Source organism: Leuresthes tenuis, unplaced genomic scaffold (assembly GCF_036924035.1).
Source record: "Leuresthes tenuis unplaced genomic scaffold, fLeuTen1.0.hap1 SCAF_8, whole genome shotgun sequence".
Classification (NCBI taxonomy): Eukaryota; Metazoa; Chordata; class Actinopteri; order Atheriniformes; family Atherinopsidae; genus Leuresthes; species Leuresthes tenuis.
Genome location: NW_027325362.1, coordinates 19,349,962 through 19,364,925, shown reverse-complemented (window position 1 = coordinate 19,364,925; position 14,964 = coordinate 19,349,962). Strand labels below are relative to the sequence as shown.

At 41.0% G+C, this 14,964-nt stretch overlaps 3 protein-coding genes across 5 annotated transcripts in view; 2 read left to right on the top strand and 1 right to left on the bottom strand.

Annotated features, from left to right (window-relative positions):
- The first annotated feature begins 28 nt into the window (after nucleotides 1-28).
- srd5a2b (steroid-5-alpha-reductase, alpha polypeptide 2b) lies at nucleotides 29-2,311 on the top strand. 2 transcript variants are annotated; one of them, XM_072391262.1, is made up of 6 exons: nucleotides 29-394; nucleotides 1,129-1,265; nucleotides 1,412-1,513; nucleotides 1,587-1,737; nucleotides 1,838-2,084; nucleotides 2,243-2,311. In XM_072391262.1, the coding sequence occupies exons 1-5, from the start codon at nucleotides 69-71 to the stop codon at nucleotides 1,902-1,904; spliced, it is 783 nt and encodes a 260-aa protein (XP_072247363.1). In that variant the 5' UTR covers nucleotides 29-68; the 3' UTR covers nucleotides 1,905-2,084; nucleotides 2,243-2,311. The 2 variants fall into 2 exon arrangements, with proteins under 2 accessions (XP_072247363.1, XP_072247362.1); XM_072391261.1 differs by having other exon boundaries at nucleotides 1,102-1,265.
- Nucleotides 2,312-2,568: 257 nt separating this feature from the next.
- On the bottom strand, nucleotides 2,569-5,432 carry mkks (MKKS centrosomal shuttling protein). 2 transcript variants are annotated; one of them, XM_072391259.1, is made up of 4 exons: nucleotides 4,265-5,432; nucleotides 3,803-3,984; nucleotides 3,196-3,306; nucleotides 2,569-3,111 (listed from the first exon to the last, which is right to left on the bottom strand). In XM_072391259.1, exons 1-4 carry the CDS (start codon nucleotides 5,244-5,246, stop codon nucleotides 2,692-2,694), a joined length of 1,695 nt encoding a protein of 564 aa, XP_072247360.1. In that variant the 5' UTR covers nucleotides 5,247-5,432; the 3' UTR covers nucleotides 2,569-2,691. The 2 variants fall into 2 exon arrangements, with proteins under 2 accessions (XP_072247360.1, XP_072247361.1); XM_072391260.1 differs by having other exon boundaries at nucleotides 4,412-5,432.
- A 429-nt stretch (nucleotides 5,433-5,861) lies between these two features.
- Nucleotides 5,862-14,964, top strand: part of slx4ip (SLX4 interacting protein) — a 31,928-nt gene continuing 22,825 nt past the window's right edge. Inside the window, exons 1-4 of the mRNA XM_072391258.1 lie at nucleotides 5,862-5,959; nucleotides 6,329-6,379; nucleotides 13,074-13,163; nucleotides 13,477-13,603. Coding sequence (XP_072247359.1) covers nucleotides 6,353-6,379; nucleotides 13,074-13,163; nucleotides 13,477-13,603 — 244 coding nt within the window. The 5' untranslated portion in view covers nucleotides 5,862-5,959; nucleotides 6,329-6,352. The remainder of the gene's footprint in view (nucleotides 5,960-6,328; nucleotides 6,380-13,073; nucleotides 13,164-13,476; nucleotides 13,604-14,964) is intronic.

Here is a 14,964-nt window from a genome sequence, read left to right as displayed (position 1 = left end):
TGGGAGGAGTCAGAGAGGCTGTTTTGCATCTGTTGAGCGTCATACAGATGCTCAAGATTAGTTCATAAATGAAAAGGATTACTGCAACGCTCAGTATCCCGGAGGCACAGACCTGCAAGATGTACTGCCAAGAGAACATTGTTAATTATCTCAGCTGTGGGATCATCCTGGCAGGACTTGGTCACCTGGTCCACCATAAGAAGGCACAGACCTCCTATGGACGCCATATGGCACTGTGTCCTCCAGTTCAGATGGTACCTGCAAGACTGGCCTGGTTCCTCCAGGAGATGCCTGCCCTCCTGGTCCCCCTACTTTTAATGCTACCGTCACACAAAAGCTCCGATGTGGGAAAGTACTTGTTGCTAACAACCTTTTGCTTGCACTACTTCCAAAGGTAAGAGCAGAGACAGCACAGTTTTGACCTTTTTTGGTGAGAAAAGAACGTTTTTCTGTAGAATAAGAATACAAGCAATGAGACTGCAAGCAGGTCGTATTTTTCTGATTTAAGTAATAATCATCTTTATTCTATGTTACTTAATCAAAGTAACTATTATATTAGTCCCAAACTATCTCAGGCTTTCTTAAGCAGAAGCAGTACGGACAACTGAAACTATAGATTAACTTATAGATCCTATTTCTAGTTGCATTCGTTATGAAGGTATTGTCTTCCCATAGTGGTTCATTGCGAATTCACTGCGAATCATGCAACGTTTTTTTTTGTTTGAACGCTATTGGACTTTTCCTCTTGAAACAACAAAATTTAGGTTTTAGCATCTTTTATTATCATTTTGCCTTTGAACCTTTCATCTACGAGGACTACAAAATTACTGTTAAAACCGGGGTAATTTTTTCAGATGACTGAAAAGAAAAGTGTTTATATAATTTCCTGCAGCTGGAATCTGAAACACCCGGAGGAATGCAGTTCACTTTCCATGAAGAACGGGGTTTTCTGGCACCTTTTTGGTTTCCTTTTTACAACCATATGGTTTATAAAAGAATGCCTCCATCTAGCTGTAAAACATGATTTTTGCATGTAGCAGCGTGGATAAAAGCAACATTATCCACTTCTTGTTCTATGTACTATCTCTCTATCAATTGCAGAACCTTTGTCTATTCATTACTGACCAGAGGACAGCCTTTTCCACTGGGTGTGATGCTAGCCGCAGGTTTCTTCTGCCTGATAAATGGTTTCCTGCAGGGCCACCACCTGCTGCATTGCGCCCACTTCGATGAAGAATGGTCATCTGGCTTTCGTTATAAGTTTGGTAAGTATGCTATTTATGCTTTGCTTTAAAAATCAGTTATTTTAAACATGAAGAGGACTGATGAAATACCTTTTTTTTTTTTTTTTTTTTTTTACATTTAATGTAATTAATGTGAAGGCTTATTACACATCATGAATTTCCTCTAGGTTTACTGGTGTTTTATATTGGAATGGCTGTCAATATACACAGTGACTATATTTTGCGCAATCTGAGGAAACCAAAAGAAGTAGTTTACAAAATTCCTACAGGTATGAAACAGATTACACTTAACATTTCTTCCTGTCGATGCTTGTAGTGACATGTGATCTTAATCTCTTACAGGAGGTCTGTTTGAATACGTGTCTGGTGCCAACTACTTAGGAGAGATAGTGGAGTGGTTTGGCTATGCTGTAGCAACCTGGTCTGTTCCAACAGTCTCGTTTGCTGTGTTTAGCCTCTGCTTTATTGGACCGAGGGCCCATTACCATCACAGGTGCCTAAGATTTTAATGGAAAGATTGGGAATCCTCTTATGGCACTTTGCCATCTTCTGTTTCTAGGTGGTAGTTGTTATTCTCTGCTCTTGTCTTGCAGGTTTTACCAGGAGAAATTCAAGGAATACCCCAAGTTTCGAAAGGCTTTGATTCCATTTATCTTCTGAGAGAAAAAGCCACTGTCACCTTGTTGAACAAGAGTAAATAAACCAACAGCAGAAGGCAAGAGCAGGAATCTGCTGTTGTAGCGTTAAACAGAAAAAACACTAATTGTCCTGCTCAAGAATCTGATTAAATCATCACTGAACTCAGCTACAGTATTCTGCAAGACTGACAGTGTACACGTTGTAAAGAATTCATCCATTCAACCTGTCCTGGCATTCACATGCCACCATTTTCACTCATGCCAAGTATATAACAGAATAGTTACAGAAGAAAAACAGGTGAAAAGAACAGAGTTAAAATGGTAGCAGTCAATAGATTGTAGTCATGGTATATGTTCAAGTGTATGAAATTTTAATGTGGGTTACAACCTGTTCTAAGTGTGTGGAAAAGAAAAACTACAAGCAGTTTTACTAATTTCAAGTGAATAATGAGTACGGGACTATATACGGTAATTATAGAAGTCGTGTATGATGGCAAATTGCCATTTAGAGCTTAAAGAACAAAAAGAAACCAATGATTGTGAAGTTTTGCTGTAAGAGATACCCTTTCAACCCTGTCATACACAATGTAACGATGAGCACAGTAACTGGCCAGTCTGAACCATGTCTATAAATATTACCATAATACAAAACTGATAACACTGTCTGTGTCATTTTGAAAATGGGAAAAAAAAGCTTTGCTCTGGTTTACATGTCCAGTGTTTTGTCGTAACTCACTGACAAGTGTGCCAGCGAGGAATTTTAACGTATGCTTTAGATTTAGCAAGATACCAAGATCTTCGTGCTGCTGTTAGTTCACATCTTGAATTACATATCTCACATCCAGTGCAAGATTAGCAGTTTCCACAGCAACTTGTAAAGCACCGAGTTTAGCTGTGAAAGAGTCCAGCACAGTCGGCTGCTCAGACGCGTCTCCAAACAGGGGTGCAGGAGAGAACTCGGCATACTCTGTTTTTAGATAAGTCCACTTGTAACTTGGACAACTTTTCACCCGTCCACAGCCACAGAAGCCCTCCAGGTGTTCTTTCATGACATCTGAAGGGAAAGTCCAATGGTGAGCATGAATCAGATCGATTGCAGAAGTCCCACCGTCGTGCTCCAAAGATCTCGCCACAGACTCCAGAGAGCGGCAGAATACCTCCATACCCAGAAAGAACTCCATCTGTGAGCACCCTAATACTGATGCGGTTTCTGATGCTTCATTCTTGCTCTGCGATATAAGAATAGCACAGTCATGGCAGTTATCAAGACGTTATACAGTTAGACTAGTTTGAAGCTAAATAATGGATCTGACCTTGTGTCTGACATAAGCAGATAAGTGGGTCTCAGTACAGCCACCGCCAAGCAAAGCACATGGTTCCCTGAGGGTGAGCCTCAACACATGCTCAGTCTTCTGGCAAACTACCTTTATCACAAAGCATATAAGGAAATGAATACCCCCCTTTGTTAATACGCCACATTTACCTTACATAATAGCATATTCTAAGATAAGAGTATATATTCTGATAAGAGTTCAAATAAATTGATTATATTTCAAAACTGATACTAGAAAAATAACTGATGCCAGTTAATGGATGCTTTTATGTGGAGACATAGTCATTTAATCATAATATTGTTTATTGAATGTAACTATAAATGTTAACAGTAAAGTTGGCTGGTTTGTCCTTGAGAATGATTTTTATGTTGGTTATGTGGGTCCTTTTTTTGGCGTTAGTACTTTGGCCCATCAAGTAAATGTGTCAAATTTAACCACAAGGGCTAATTTTCATCTGCCAGCAAGCAAACAATTAGTAAAACAATGTCATAACAATGTGTTACACATAAATTTGTATTTTTCATCCTTCTATTTCTATTAAACCCCCACAGCCATCAAATCAGCTCTATAAGCAACTTCCATTTACCTTCAGCTCATTTAACATGGTCTCATTCCTGTGACAGAGGATCATGGTGCAGATCACAGACTCCCCAACAGGGTGTAAATGCAGCATTTTCCTGGATCCAAACTGCCTCATATTGAGATCCCTCACCTTCCCGTAGGCAGAGGGTGGAATCTTGGTATGTAATGTGGCCACAGGTTTAGCACCTATGTGTTAAAACACACAGAAACATCTTATATAATATAAAGCAGAACAGCTGCAAAGTTTCTTGCACATCACTGCTAGAATATTACGTACAGCTTGTTCTTATTTGTAATTCCTTGACTGATGTTTTAATGCAATATATGCACAGAATGAGAATATATTGATACAATATTTTTTCAGATTTGTTATGATGAACCCATATTGTAGTGTAGTAATTTGAGTCATTTAAACTACAGTTCTCTAGGTTTAATCAGTTTCTTTCCTGCACATTAGAGTGATTACCTGTCAGCTGAGAAAGTGGCTCCATGAGAGCGATTCCAAGTCTCTCTACCACAATGACACCATGATTTCTCAGGTATTGCTGTAAGACTGGGTGGATGACTTTCTGACAGACAAATAACCTCAATCCATCTTTAACCACCCGTTTACCAAGCTCCAGAAGCAAATCCAGGATCTGTGAGTCAGTGTCCAGACCTTGGTACACCTCAATTACACCATCTCCTACTTCAGCTAGGTCTCCAGCAAGAGATGCACTGAACAGCACCACATGCAGAGGATTAGAGATACAGTCAACCTTGTTAAGGCAAATGTCCTCAGGCACATCCACCAGTAAGCCTGGGAACACTTCAGAATCTAGGACAGAATGACCCTCAACACCAACAGTCACTATTCTGCCCAGGCTGACCGTGCCCGGGACATTGCAGGGAACAGTGAGCAGGAAGGCTCGCACAGCCATCTTGCTGATGTGAAGCATCTCTGTGTCTGTAAGAACACATGTTGGTTTACTAGAGATAATACTACGAGCTAATGTGATCAAATTGTGACTGCTGCAGAAGCCGAGCTTCACTTTACAAGCACAGTCATCTTGTTGTAGGTAACTGGTGCACACGGCCAGCAGGTGTTTGTTAACTCTGATAGCCACATTTTCTCGGAGTCCTGACTGCTTTGCTTGCTCAATGAGGGACAGACAAAGAATAGCAGCAAACAAACCACAGTCGCTATAGCGGCACACGTGGTTGAGAATGGAGGTTTTTATCAGATTGATGTAGGGCTGAGAGGAGGAAATGGCTGGAAGTAGAACTGAGGAGGATGAGGTGGTTACAACCTGCCCGCCAATGTTATTATGAACTTGTTTCAGTCTAGCCGTCGGTCCGTAACAAGATCTCAGAAGTTCCCTAATCAGATGAAGCTTGTTACAAACATCAGCGTTGTTCAGTGGTAGATCCATACAAAGAGATGGGGATTTCTTCGTGAGTCGAGACATCACTGGAACAGCACTTTCCAAAAGATCTGTCAAAGTAGTTTCAATTCGCAAAAAGACTTAAGACTTCTTAAGAATTGGACAGTGACCGACATATGTTAAAAAAAATAACGACAGAACTAATTCATAATGCAATTTGGAGGTAATTTGATGCAAAACGTTCCAGCACAAGTGGTTAAAATTGAAGCCGTTTTAAGCGCTTATGCGTACTACATCCTGACAGCGGTCCTTAATACTGACTGAACTAAAATAAATAAATATTAATTGTAGTGTTTAAAAGAAACTAAAAAAATTAAATCTAACATCAACAATAACCGAATAAATTGCTTTAGTATAACAGAAAGCCTATTCGAATTAATTTTAATGACAAGTTTATGAAGATTTAAACAGGCTTTATAAAGATACATCTCGTTTCCATGGTACCAGTCACGGCGTTATAGCTTAGCCACGGTCTTAAGCAACAACCCGTCGCATCTTTTAAGCTACTCGTGAAAATAATTGTAGTGGTCATCTTCCGTTCTTTATAAATGAGAGAGAATTATCCGCTAAGTATCAAGTGGTCAGTGGTAAATATTTTAGATAATTTTTTTTTTTTGCCGAAGCAATTTCATGAAAGCTTCTCACACGAATGATGAAGTAGTTCTTGGACTACAAATAGAATGTGACGTCATCTCTAAGCGCCTTGGTAGTGATTCAAACGTACAAAGCTGTTGGCGGTAGGAAATGTTTGAAATTTGTGATAGGGCATATTTTCCCGACAACAGTTTCATATGCATTTGTTTACTTTTGTGTAATTGTAATGCCAGTTACAAACGATGGCTATACGTTGAAGCCGTTTGAAGTTATCATTTGTCTCGTGATTTGAAATGTGAAATTAACTGAACGTCTGACAAGATACTATTTGCTAATTTAGAGTTTAACCGATCACTAAACGTGTTAAACTCTTTATCTTTTGGCTTTTTCAGTGAATGTATGTCTATTTTAATAGACGTGAATGGGGATACATTTCAGTGTATTAGGTTTACAAGTTTAGTATCAATGAAATCCAACCCCTCATTTGTAACACATAACTGTGCTCTTTTCAGGTAAAATATATTGTCCATTGTACAATGGCCCCTCTCAAATTTGTCATTAAGGTAGGTGAGAAAAAAACAAAAACATCTGGTGAGCTTTCAGTACTTTTTAAAGCATGATGTATGCTGTATTTATTCATTTCATTGTATATTATGTGTTAATTATGCAAACTCCGTTCCTCATTAGATTAAAAAAAACATTGATGGAATTAGCATTAGAAAAGTGTTTTTTTTTTAAAAACATTTTTGGAAAACATGCTTGCTCATGTTGCTCTATAGTTATATTGTTCAGCAGCAATGGTTTATTTATACCACAAGCTATAAGTCCTCTGCAGACCATCTAGTCTTTAAACATCTGTTTATAACAAGCGTGGGGGTGTTAAACATTATTTGTAAACTTCTTCCTGCCTTATCTCCTGAAGGTCTTTATTTCTTTTTGGTTCTCTTTTTAATACCTAGTCAAGTTACTTACCTGTTTCTTCTTGACTAAGATGTCTAGAAGGGCTTCTCTGTGTACAATTACCCAACTCTTCCTGTCTCCTGTTGCTCCCCCTCCAACTTTTTTGGAAATGTCTTGTTGGCATCCAGTTCAAAATGAACATGTTACAGCCTGGCATGTGGGCTGTGAAAAAAACAACACACTTTACATATAAGGTTTTGTTTACTGGGGAAAATGACATGATGGCAAAATAAATTTTGAGTGGCAGCAAGAGTAATAAAACATCACCACAACCTTTTACCCACAACATCGCAGGTGTGACTGTATAAGATGATAAAGATGACAAAACTCATGCACCAACTAAAGACTCTTGCGCTGCCATTGTAAGGCCCAGTTGAAGATGCAAAGGGAGACACAGAGCCTATATATTTCCAAAGATGTTAAAATCAAGCGCTTTTAACATTTGAATTCAATGTCGTACCCACATGACAATCAAAAAGCTGGTAGTTATTTATTGTTTATTCAGTTAGATGGAAACAATTATAGGATAGAAATATAGTCTAATCGGCACAGTTCAAAAGCAATGTTAGTCAAATGTTCACTGCATTTTTTGCTGACTTTCAAACATGACCTTGAAAAAAGCAAAGGAACTCTCTTGTCATATTTACTCACAACAGGACTTCATCATTTCTTTTAACCACCTACAATCCACGTGAAACACTGAAGTATAGGATGAGTTGTATTCTTTTTTTATTTTTTCTTATTTTCAAACCTTTCGGCTGCCTTGTTGAACAAGTGTTGCTGTCGAACAGGAAAACAGCTACAGGCGTGACTTTCAGCAAGTGGCATGGATTATTGTAATCGATTTAAACCACTGAAAATGTCCAATTGCAACATTTTACTTTTGCCTTCTTCGTCACAAATGTTTGTCCACTAGAGGGGAGTACAGATTCGTGTTTCAATTGTCCAAGCTCCGCATTGGGACATTTTTGTTTATTCTGAAGTAAAAATGATTCAGAGTCTCCGGTCACCTTTTGCAAATCTTAACTGACTGCCCCCCTGAGAGCCTTTTGTTAATGGACTCAGCCGTACAGTGCAGAGGAAACTCGCTCTATTAAAAAGCCGAGCTGTTCATCCTCTGTCTGTTGCTCTGTCAGGAATAATGCACATCAGATGTTTTTGTTAAGTGTAGGGAAAGCTGCCGGTCTCTCTTTTGTTGATGTTTCATTTATTGAGAGTTTTGGACGAGGGCTGCAGACGTTTGCGCTGATCTCTCACATCCTCCATAATGCCATGTGTGCCTAGTAGAGCAGATATTGCCTTTACTCCCTTTTATTTGTTTCATATGCATGCCTGCATACGGGCTACTCCACTGGCCCCCCTTTGTTGGTTGTGGGAGAGTAAAACCCTGAAGGTTCACGGAAGGTTCCTTCCCACTGGGCACATAATGATACTGTTGGGTTACTCTGCCTGAGAAAATGCTCACAGCCTCTACCATGCTCAACCAACTAACCACAAACAAGTATGTAGGGATCACTCAGAACAATAGAATTCAAGGAGCTACCCATGGCCTCTCTTTCACAAAACAAACACTCATGCAAAAAATGATCTTTTTAAAGAATTAATTAACTTAGAATATGATGGAAGAAAAAAATGTTCATATTACAATCCCAAAGGTATGCTGCAGACTTTATTTGCTGGCTTGTGCAAAGAATGTGGATCATCAATGCAGTTATGAATAATGTCGAAGGATTCACTTTTCCATGTTAAGTAGGCCGCTCAGCAGTTTGTTTTATGATCCAGTTTCCTGAAGTGTTCTCATCTCCCTTAGCGATCTGTGGGACTGCAGGAGGTGCTGGTATGCTCCTGCTTAAAGGAGCTTAGACTATGTAGTGACCTGCCACTTCTCAGACCTCCCAAAAAGGGCCTGTGGGTTCAAACGCTGATCCACCGACGTGCCTGTTGTCTGCCAGGACATTACTGCAGCAGAGCCCTGCAATCTGCCTTCTATTAGCAATATTCACTGCTGGCTTTCTAACCATCTAAAGCAAGAGGCTGAAACAGAGACTTGTGTGTTTTTAAGAAACAAAATGTTTGAGTTATCGCAGAGCAGTTTTATGTCAAGGGTTTATGTGCTGTGTAGTGTTGTCACTCTGTGGATGAGCTCAGAAAGGACCACACATGGCGCATCTGTGCAAAATCATTGAAATTTCTGATTAGAAACGTTTTGACACTTTCCAGCTTCTCAAAAGAAAGTGTCAGAGCTTTAAGAAAACAAACAAAACGGGCCCCTTTTTAATATTTTCATTGTCCTACATTGCTGCCTAGAATTCATCTTTCCCGGTGAGGCAAAACACTTCTCAGCTTATTTCCATCTATCTACCAATTTCTCAAGGATGCATCTGCCTGAGCTTTGTTTGCGGAGTGTTACCTGGAGATATTCTTGTCTGTTCTTGCTGCTCAAATTCCACTCTTGGGTTGTGTCTCTTTCTGTCATCAAATAAAGAGGGCTCAGGTGTGCTAACATTCACCTGAATGAGGGGAGGTTTGCGTGGCGCATGCTTCCGACCAGTGTTTTTGAATAACATTTGCCTCAGTTAATAATCGGGTCTCGAGTTTTAGTGCCTAGCATCTGACCATTTGAAAAGCTGGAAAAGAGAAGTGTTTTTTTTTTTTTAAGGGGGAAACCCAGGTGACTCACAGCGCTGAGAGAGCTGGGAATGAGGCAAATAAAGCCTGAGAGCGAGGCCGTCACACCCACAGTTCTAAAGAGCTCCCCTGGGTTCTTTGCAGATTGCAGAAAGAGAGTCCGAAAAAGAGAGACACAAAGGCATAGTGGGAGAGATGCAAGTTTTATTGAGTGAGACCGCATCTGCTGCCCCTTCTCTCCCAGTGTAAACATCTGTGGCTGGTTAGTGTTAGCCTCTGAGCTAAGTGCAGTCCGAGAAGGTCTGGTTCTTATACTGTGCGATAGCGATGGCAAAAGGGCAGTGAGGTGGGGAGGCGGGTGAAACTGCTCAAGGAGCTTGGGCCCCGTGCCCAACTTGGAGCAGCACAGGCGGGAGGATGGAGAGACGGGTCTGGGAGAGAGATAAGGGAAGGTGGAGAGTGTTTTGGGAACTAAGAGTGATATAGACCAGAGCCCTGAAGACCAGAAAAGGCAAAGAAGATGTCAGTGGGTTTAAGTCGAGACTTGTTTATTTATAGACAGAAAATTGAAAGGATTTTTCTCATGTGGTTCTTTGAACTGTGGGCACCTTTAGCCTCGGTCCCCCTGATGTTTTTTGTCTTTGTTAAGTTTTTCCTTTCCCTCTTGCAGGTAGTATTTATCACTTTGGCAGCAGGGGAACAGATGGAGAGGTTGAGCTTAGCCTGCAGGAAGACGCAGTCCTATTCATCTACTTTGTGACAACACAAAAGATGGCACAATAAAGGATTTGGTATTAAGTAGCGCTTCTGGCTGCCTCAGCCTCTATACATGGAGAACAAAGTACTGCTGGCCCATTTTAGTATGTATGAGAAGAGTAACTTCCTCTGGAGCTTGGCGCTTTATCTAAACATTTCTTTTCAACAACAGCGACGGTTGCTCTGAGTATCGCCTTCAAATGTCTCAAATCAACTTCACAGAGAGGCAATGCCCACAGATTTGATGCAACATGTCCGATTTAACAAAATCCTGCAGAGTCATGTCTCTGAGAAAATTTATATTGTGTGTTTGCCGATAAGTCCTGCTTTGAAGTTGTGGTTTCTGGTTTTCATCCTTTCAACATGCACATGATTTTTTTCAGGCGCATCCGGTTTAATATACAATAACATTAAGCTGCTTGTAGAGATTTCATTTGAAGAGTGGCCGAAGCTGAAGGGGATACACGAGGGTCATAGTTCAGCCGGGAGATCACTGGTCACACTTTGTGCCCGTAGTTTGAAAAATTTAGACCACATGATCTGGCTGCAGACGGAGTCTTTGTGTAGAATTAGATTTAGCTGCTTTTTTGTCTTATTTGCCACACTCAACACAAATGTCCTCGGTAAAAGCTGTGGAACCTGCAACTAGACAGCACAGCCTCGATTGACACTTTTGCAGGGGAGCTGTTTCCATGCATTAACTGGCACTTTTTGCAGGACAAATTAATTGGGCTCTCATTAGGATGATTTCATTAGTTTGCATTCCTGACAAACTCCCCCATTTCTGAGAGGCCCACAGAATCACATGCTGTTTTTGTGTAAGGGGCAGATCACTGTTTATCATTAACGTTCAGTTCCCAGTCGAGTCCTGTCTGCTTTTCTAATGCGATAAAAGGAAGTTCATTTCAGGCTTGCTAGATGTCTGGCTTTCGGCCCCAAAACACTCACTCAGTCAGAAGCACAGAAACCATCACAGTGCTTGTTCCACTGCATCAGGATCCCATTTTTACTTTTACTGCTATTTTTCTTTAAAGAGATTTAACTGGTTGACATCACATTACTTTTAAGAGTTCGGAGTAGCTTGTGCAATTATTCCAGATCTTGTGGTCTCTGTCAGGAACCGCATATTTTTGGGGGATAGAATATAATGATAATAATGATTAATCAGTTCATTATCTATGACTGAATCCTTATAAACATATTTAAAGCCATTTTTAAGTTTTAAAAATCAGGGACTAAAGTCAGTATACCAAAGACCTTTTTTTTTTGCTTGTTTCAAGTCCACTGGTTGGGCTCTGTGTTTTGATTGACAAGGTCTGACCCCTTGTTGCTAGGGTTTCCCACGCATGGGTAATTGTAGAGGACCACCAGTCATCGGTGGGCCGCTGTGAGACAAAGGTCACAAAATGAAGAGAATGCTAATCTGCAAGGATGAGCTGAATTTGACAGGCCACATACACACAGAGTTGGCTGTTCTCTCCACTGCATTCTTATCTTTTTGAACACATATAGCAGTTGTTGGTTTTTTTTTTGTATGAATTTACGCTTTACGAGTGGACACATTTGTTCGAAGAACCGTGCAATATGTGACTGAGCTCAGACACTATTAGAAACATTCATTGATCGGTCAAATGGGGGCGCTCTCCCCTCTGGTTGTGCAACTTCTGTAAGGAAGCAACTTCTGTTTTTTTTTTTTAATGGGAAGACAATGAGACTGAGAAACGGTCTCATGGGAAAAATCTAATGCCAAATATTTGGCAGCTTGATTTGCGCAGAACGATTATGCATCCCTTCAGCACCACTTGGCTCAAAACTCACAATCCAACTTTTAGTGTCATAACAGTAAATAATACTTTGTCAACCTCCTTTTTTAAATTCTAGAACTTTTTAAGGTTTTTTTTTTTTTTTTTTTTTGCTTTTTAAGCAAGAGGAGGAGAAGGCTGGACAAAGTTTGGAGTTTGTGTAGTGCAGACCTGTGCCCAAAATGAGAACCTTCCCCAACACACCCTCTTTATTCATTCTGTTGCATCATCCTGAGTACAAGGTTAGAGGAACATTCTGCGAGTCTGGGTTGTAACGTTTAGTCATCCTGTCTGTAATGGTTAAATCCAGAGGGCTCAGAACAAAGTGTCTAGTGTGTAGAAATACTCCCCGTTACTTCACGAGTAACCTCTGCTGTTCGTATATATTCCTTTCAAGCGCGACAGTGTGAGCTTAAGATCTGTGCCAGGCTTTTGATGACTGCGTTTTTGCTCCCCATTCAATTCAGCGCTTTTTGCTGCATTATCACTCTTGGTTTTAGGGCAGTGCTTGTTACTCTTCTGTATCGTGCCGTGGGTGGTCTCAGTCCATCCATTACTTCCTTGTCCACTGAGAGGCGAAGTTCACACGAGACCCACATTTATTTGCTCTCTGCAGCGGGCAGCTTTTGCACTCATGTGTAAACCATAATCAGGCTGGCCTGAGAAAGATGTAACAGCGACTTAAACAGCAGCGGCTTTCTTCACTTCCATGTCCCCCATAGCTATTCACTCTGTAGCTTCTACGTTACTCTCTGCAGCACTCGTGGGTTATAAAAAGAAGTATCTGTGGATTTACAATCGCATAGGTTAATGCAAATTAAATATTTTGTCCTGAGACTATGACTAGAGAGCTTTTTTTCAAACAGATCTTTTTATGCTGTGAGAGGCAGACAGGGTCATATCTTCTAGTAAAGAGATTGGTAGAGAGATGACTAGACAGAGAAATGGGTGGGAGGGGACTTCTGTGAGTGGCCTCGGGGTGATGTTTGAGGAGACAGGGGGTCGTTGTGGTTTGTCTCACTGTCAATCACCCGCACTCTGATTTTCTTTGTTGCCTGTGCACCCAATGCCCATCAGCAACCTGTGGCTGTCCTTCCCCTTTGTATTACAGTGTGGGAACTTCGCTGTGCTGGTGGATCTCCATGTTCTGCCCAAAGGCGGCCAAGGAGACGCCAGCTGGTTTACTACAGGCTACACCAAGGTACTGACACAGGGAGAAGGGTGTGGTTGTAAAAAAAAAAAGTGTCTTTGTGTGAATATATGGCCTTTAATCTGCAGGGGGGCTTTTCAAAAGACAACAGTACTGAATCTAAAATGACTTTCAGCTTTCTCTCTTTTCATTGTTGCACAACCGTTCCATTCTCTCTGCCCTGCACTTGTGGAGTTGCTGTACTGGCCTGTCACTTGGGACTTCCTGCCTTTCATCATAAATCTTTGCTTATAAAGTCAGATTAAAAATCTGTGTCTTCTTAACAACACGTCGATTTACTGAAACGTCAGCACACTGTTTGTAGGAGGTTACAGCCCTGGTTCAAGATGCTGTGGAGCAGAGGGTGATGCAGTACTCCGAGTTCCTGCACAGCAGAAGACGGTCTAAGCAGAAGAAGGAGCTGCCTCCTGCTGCGGCCTTTTTTGTGAAAGGTAACACAACATCTTGTGACACTTCTTACACTGCTTTAGAACCAAATAGTTCAGCATTGATCTGTGCGATGAAATTGCTGCATGTAACATGTACTTCCTCATGTATGTACTTGGAACTTCAGTTTTGGTCATCTGGAATGAAGTCATCTTTCTTTTCCTCCTCCTTATTCTAGGTGTGTCTATCATGAGCTTTAGAATAACTAAAATGATTTACTTTGGCAATGAACTCAAACTACTGATTACTTTAGATCGCTTTTGTTAGGATCATGAGAATGGAGTTATAAAAAAAAAATGTATTTCATGTCCACCTTTTTGAGAAGAAAGTGGGTGGAAGGACAAGTCCTACACCCAGGGTGTGACCTGTGAAGGCAAGAGCTGATAGGAGCTTTTATATTGTTCTGCGCTGTTTAACTTGGCCCATCTCAGCTGCATTCGAACATGGAAGATGTAAGACCATTAAAATGGCTAATGTATTTTTCCCTCCTGTTAATGAGACTCCGGCACACCTTTGTTTTCCTGCACTTCTACTTAAGTAGATAGTTTAAAAAACAGCTGCTGTTACCCACATGCCCGAACGTAAATCGATAAATTAGGCTGCAACGTGAAAAAAAAAAAGCAGTTCAGATCATCAACCCCTCTTGTTCAGTGTGGCCACATTCACTCAAACACTCATACAGTTGACTTTGAAGCACTTTAAAGTGAGCATCTGAGGAACCTCCAGCTGTGTGCTGTAAGACAGACAGGTTTGTTACAGGTAGCAGTTAAGAGCAGTTAAACTGGGCTCACTCAGTAGTGCAGTCCTGACTGTGAGAGTGGGATTACAGGGCAGTCCGCCTCATAAAGTTTCTCCTGTGGCTGCAGCTCTGCCTCTCACGCTAGCCCACTCTCTCCCACACGCTCACTTAGCTGAACCATCCTCTCAGTGTTTCACACACATGTTCATATTATTCAGCTTTTATAGTTTTTCTTGTTAAACATATAGCTCTTATCTTAAATCTGTGTGCATGCTATGCGCGAGCACACAGGAGCTAATACATGTCACAATCAGAAAGAGTCAGGAGAGCGACAGTGTGTTTGAGAGCTATATCCTCCCCCTGGGCAAGGTGTGAACAGGCTGACAGTGTACAGTTACCGAAACGCCTTACTCATATTCCCTGTGACAGACTGAGGAGAGACAGACATCTCTAATGATGGATATCACAGACTGAGGCTCCACATACACCAACACACTTATACACACAAATCCACTCCGTTGTGTGAACAAGGGAGCTATCACTAGTTCAGCAGTGAAATATGCATGTAAAAATGATTAAGCCCCTTGCAGCTTTGCCAAAACAAAGCTAACCGGTGGAACATGATTC

Bases quoted from the DNA above. Each gene is read 5' to 3' on its own strand.
- srd5a2b (XM_072391261.1), top strand. From the start codon at position 69: ATGAAAAGGATTACTGCAACGCTCAGTATCCCGGAGGCACAGACCTGC. The intron at 1,514-1,586 runs GTATGAAACAGA...AATCTCTTACAG, and splicing joins AGTTTACAAAATTCCTACAG to GAGGTCTGTTTGAATACGTG. The intron at 1,738-1,837 runs GTGCCTAAGATT...CTTGTCTTGCAG, and splicing joins AGGGCCCATTACCATCACAG to GTTTTACCAGGAGAAATTCA.
- mkks (XM_072391259.1), bottom strand. From the start codon at position 5,246: ATGTCTCGACTCACGAAGAAATCCCCATCTCTTTGTATGGATCTACCA. The intron at 3,985-4,264 runs GTAATCACTCTA...TTTAACACATAG, and splicing joins GCCACTTTCTCAGCTGACAG to GTGCTAAACCTGTGGCCACA. The intron at 3,112-3,195 runs GTCAGATCCATT...CTTATATCGCAG, and splicing joins CTGCTTATGTCAGACACAAG to AGCAAGAATGAAGCATCAGA.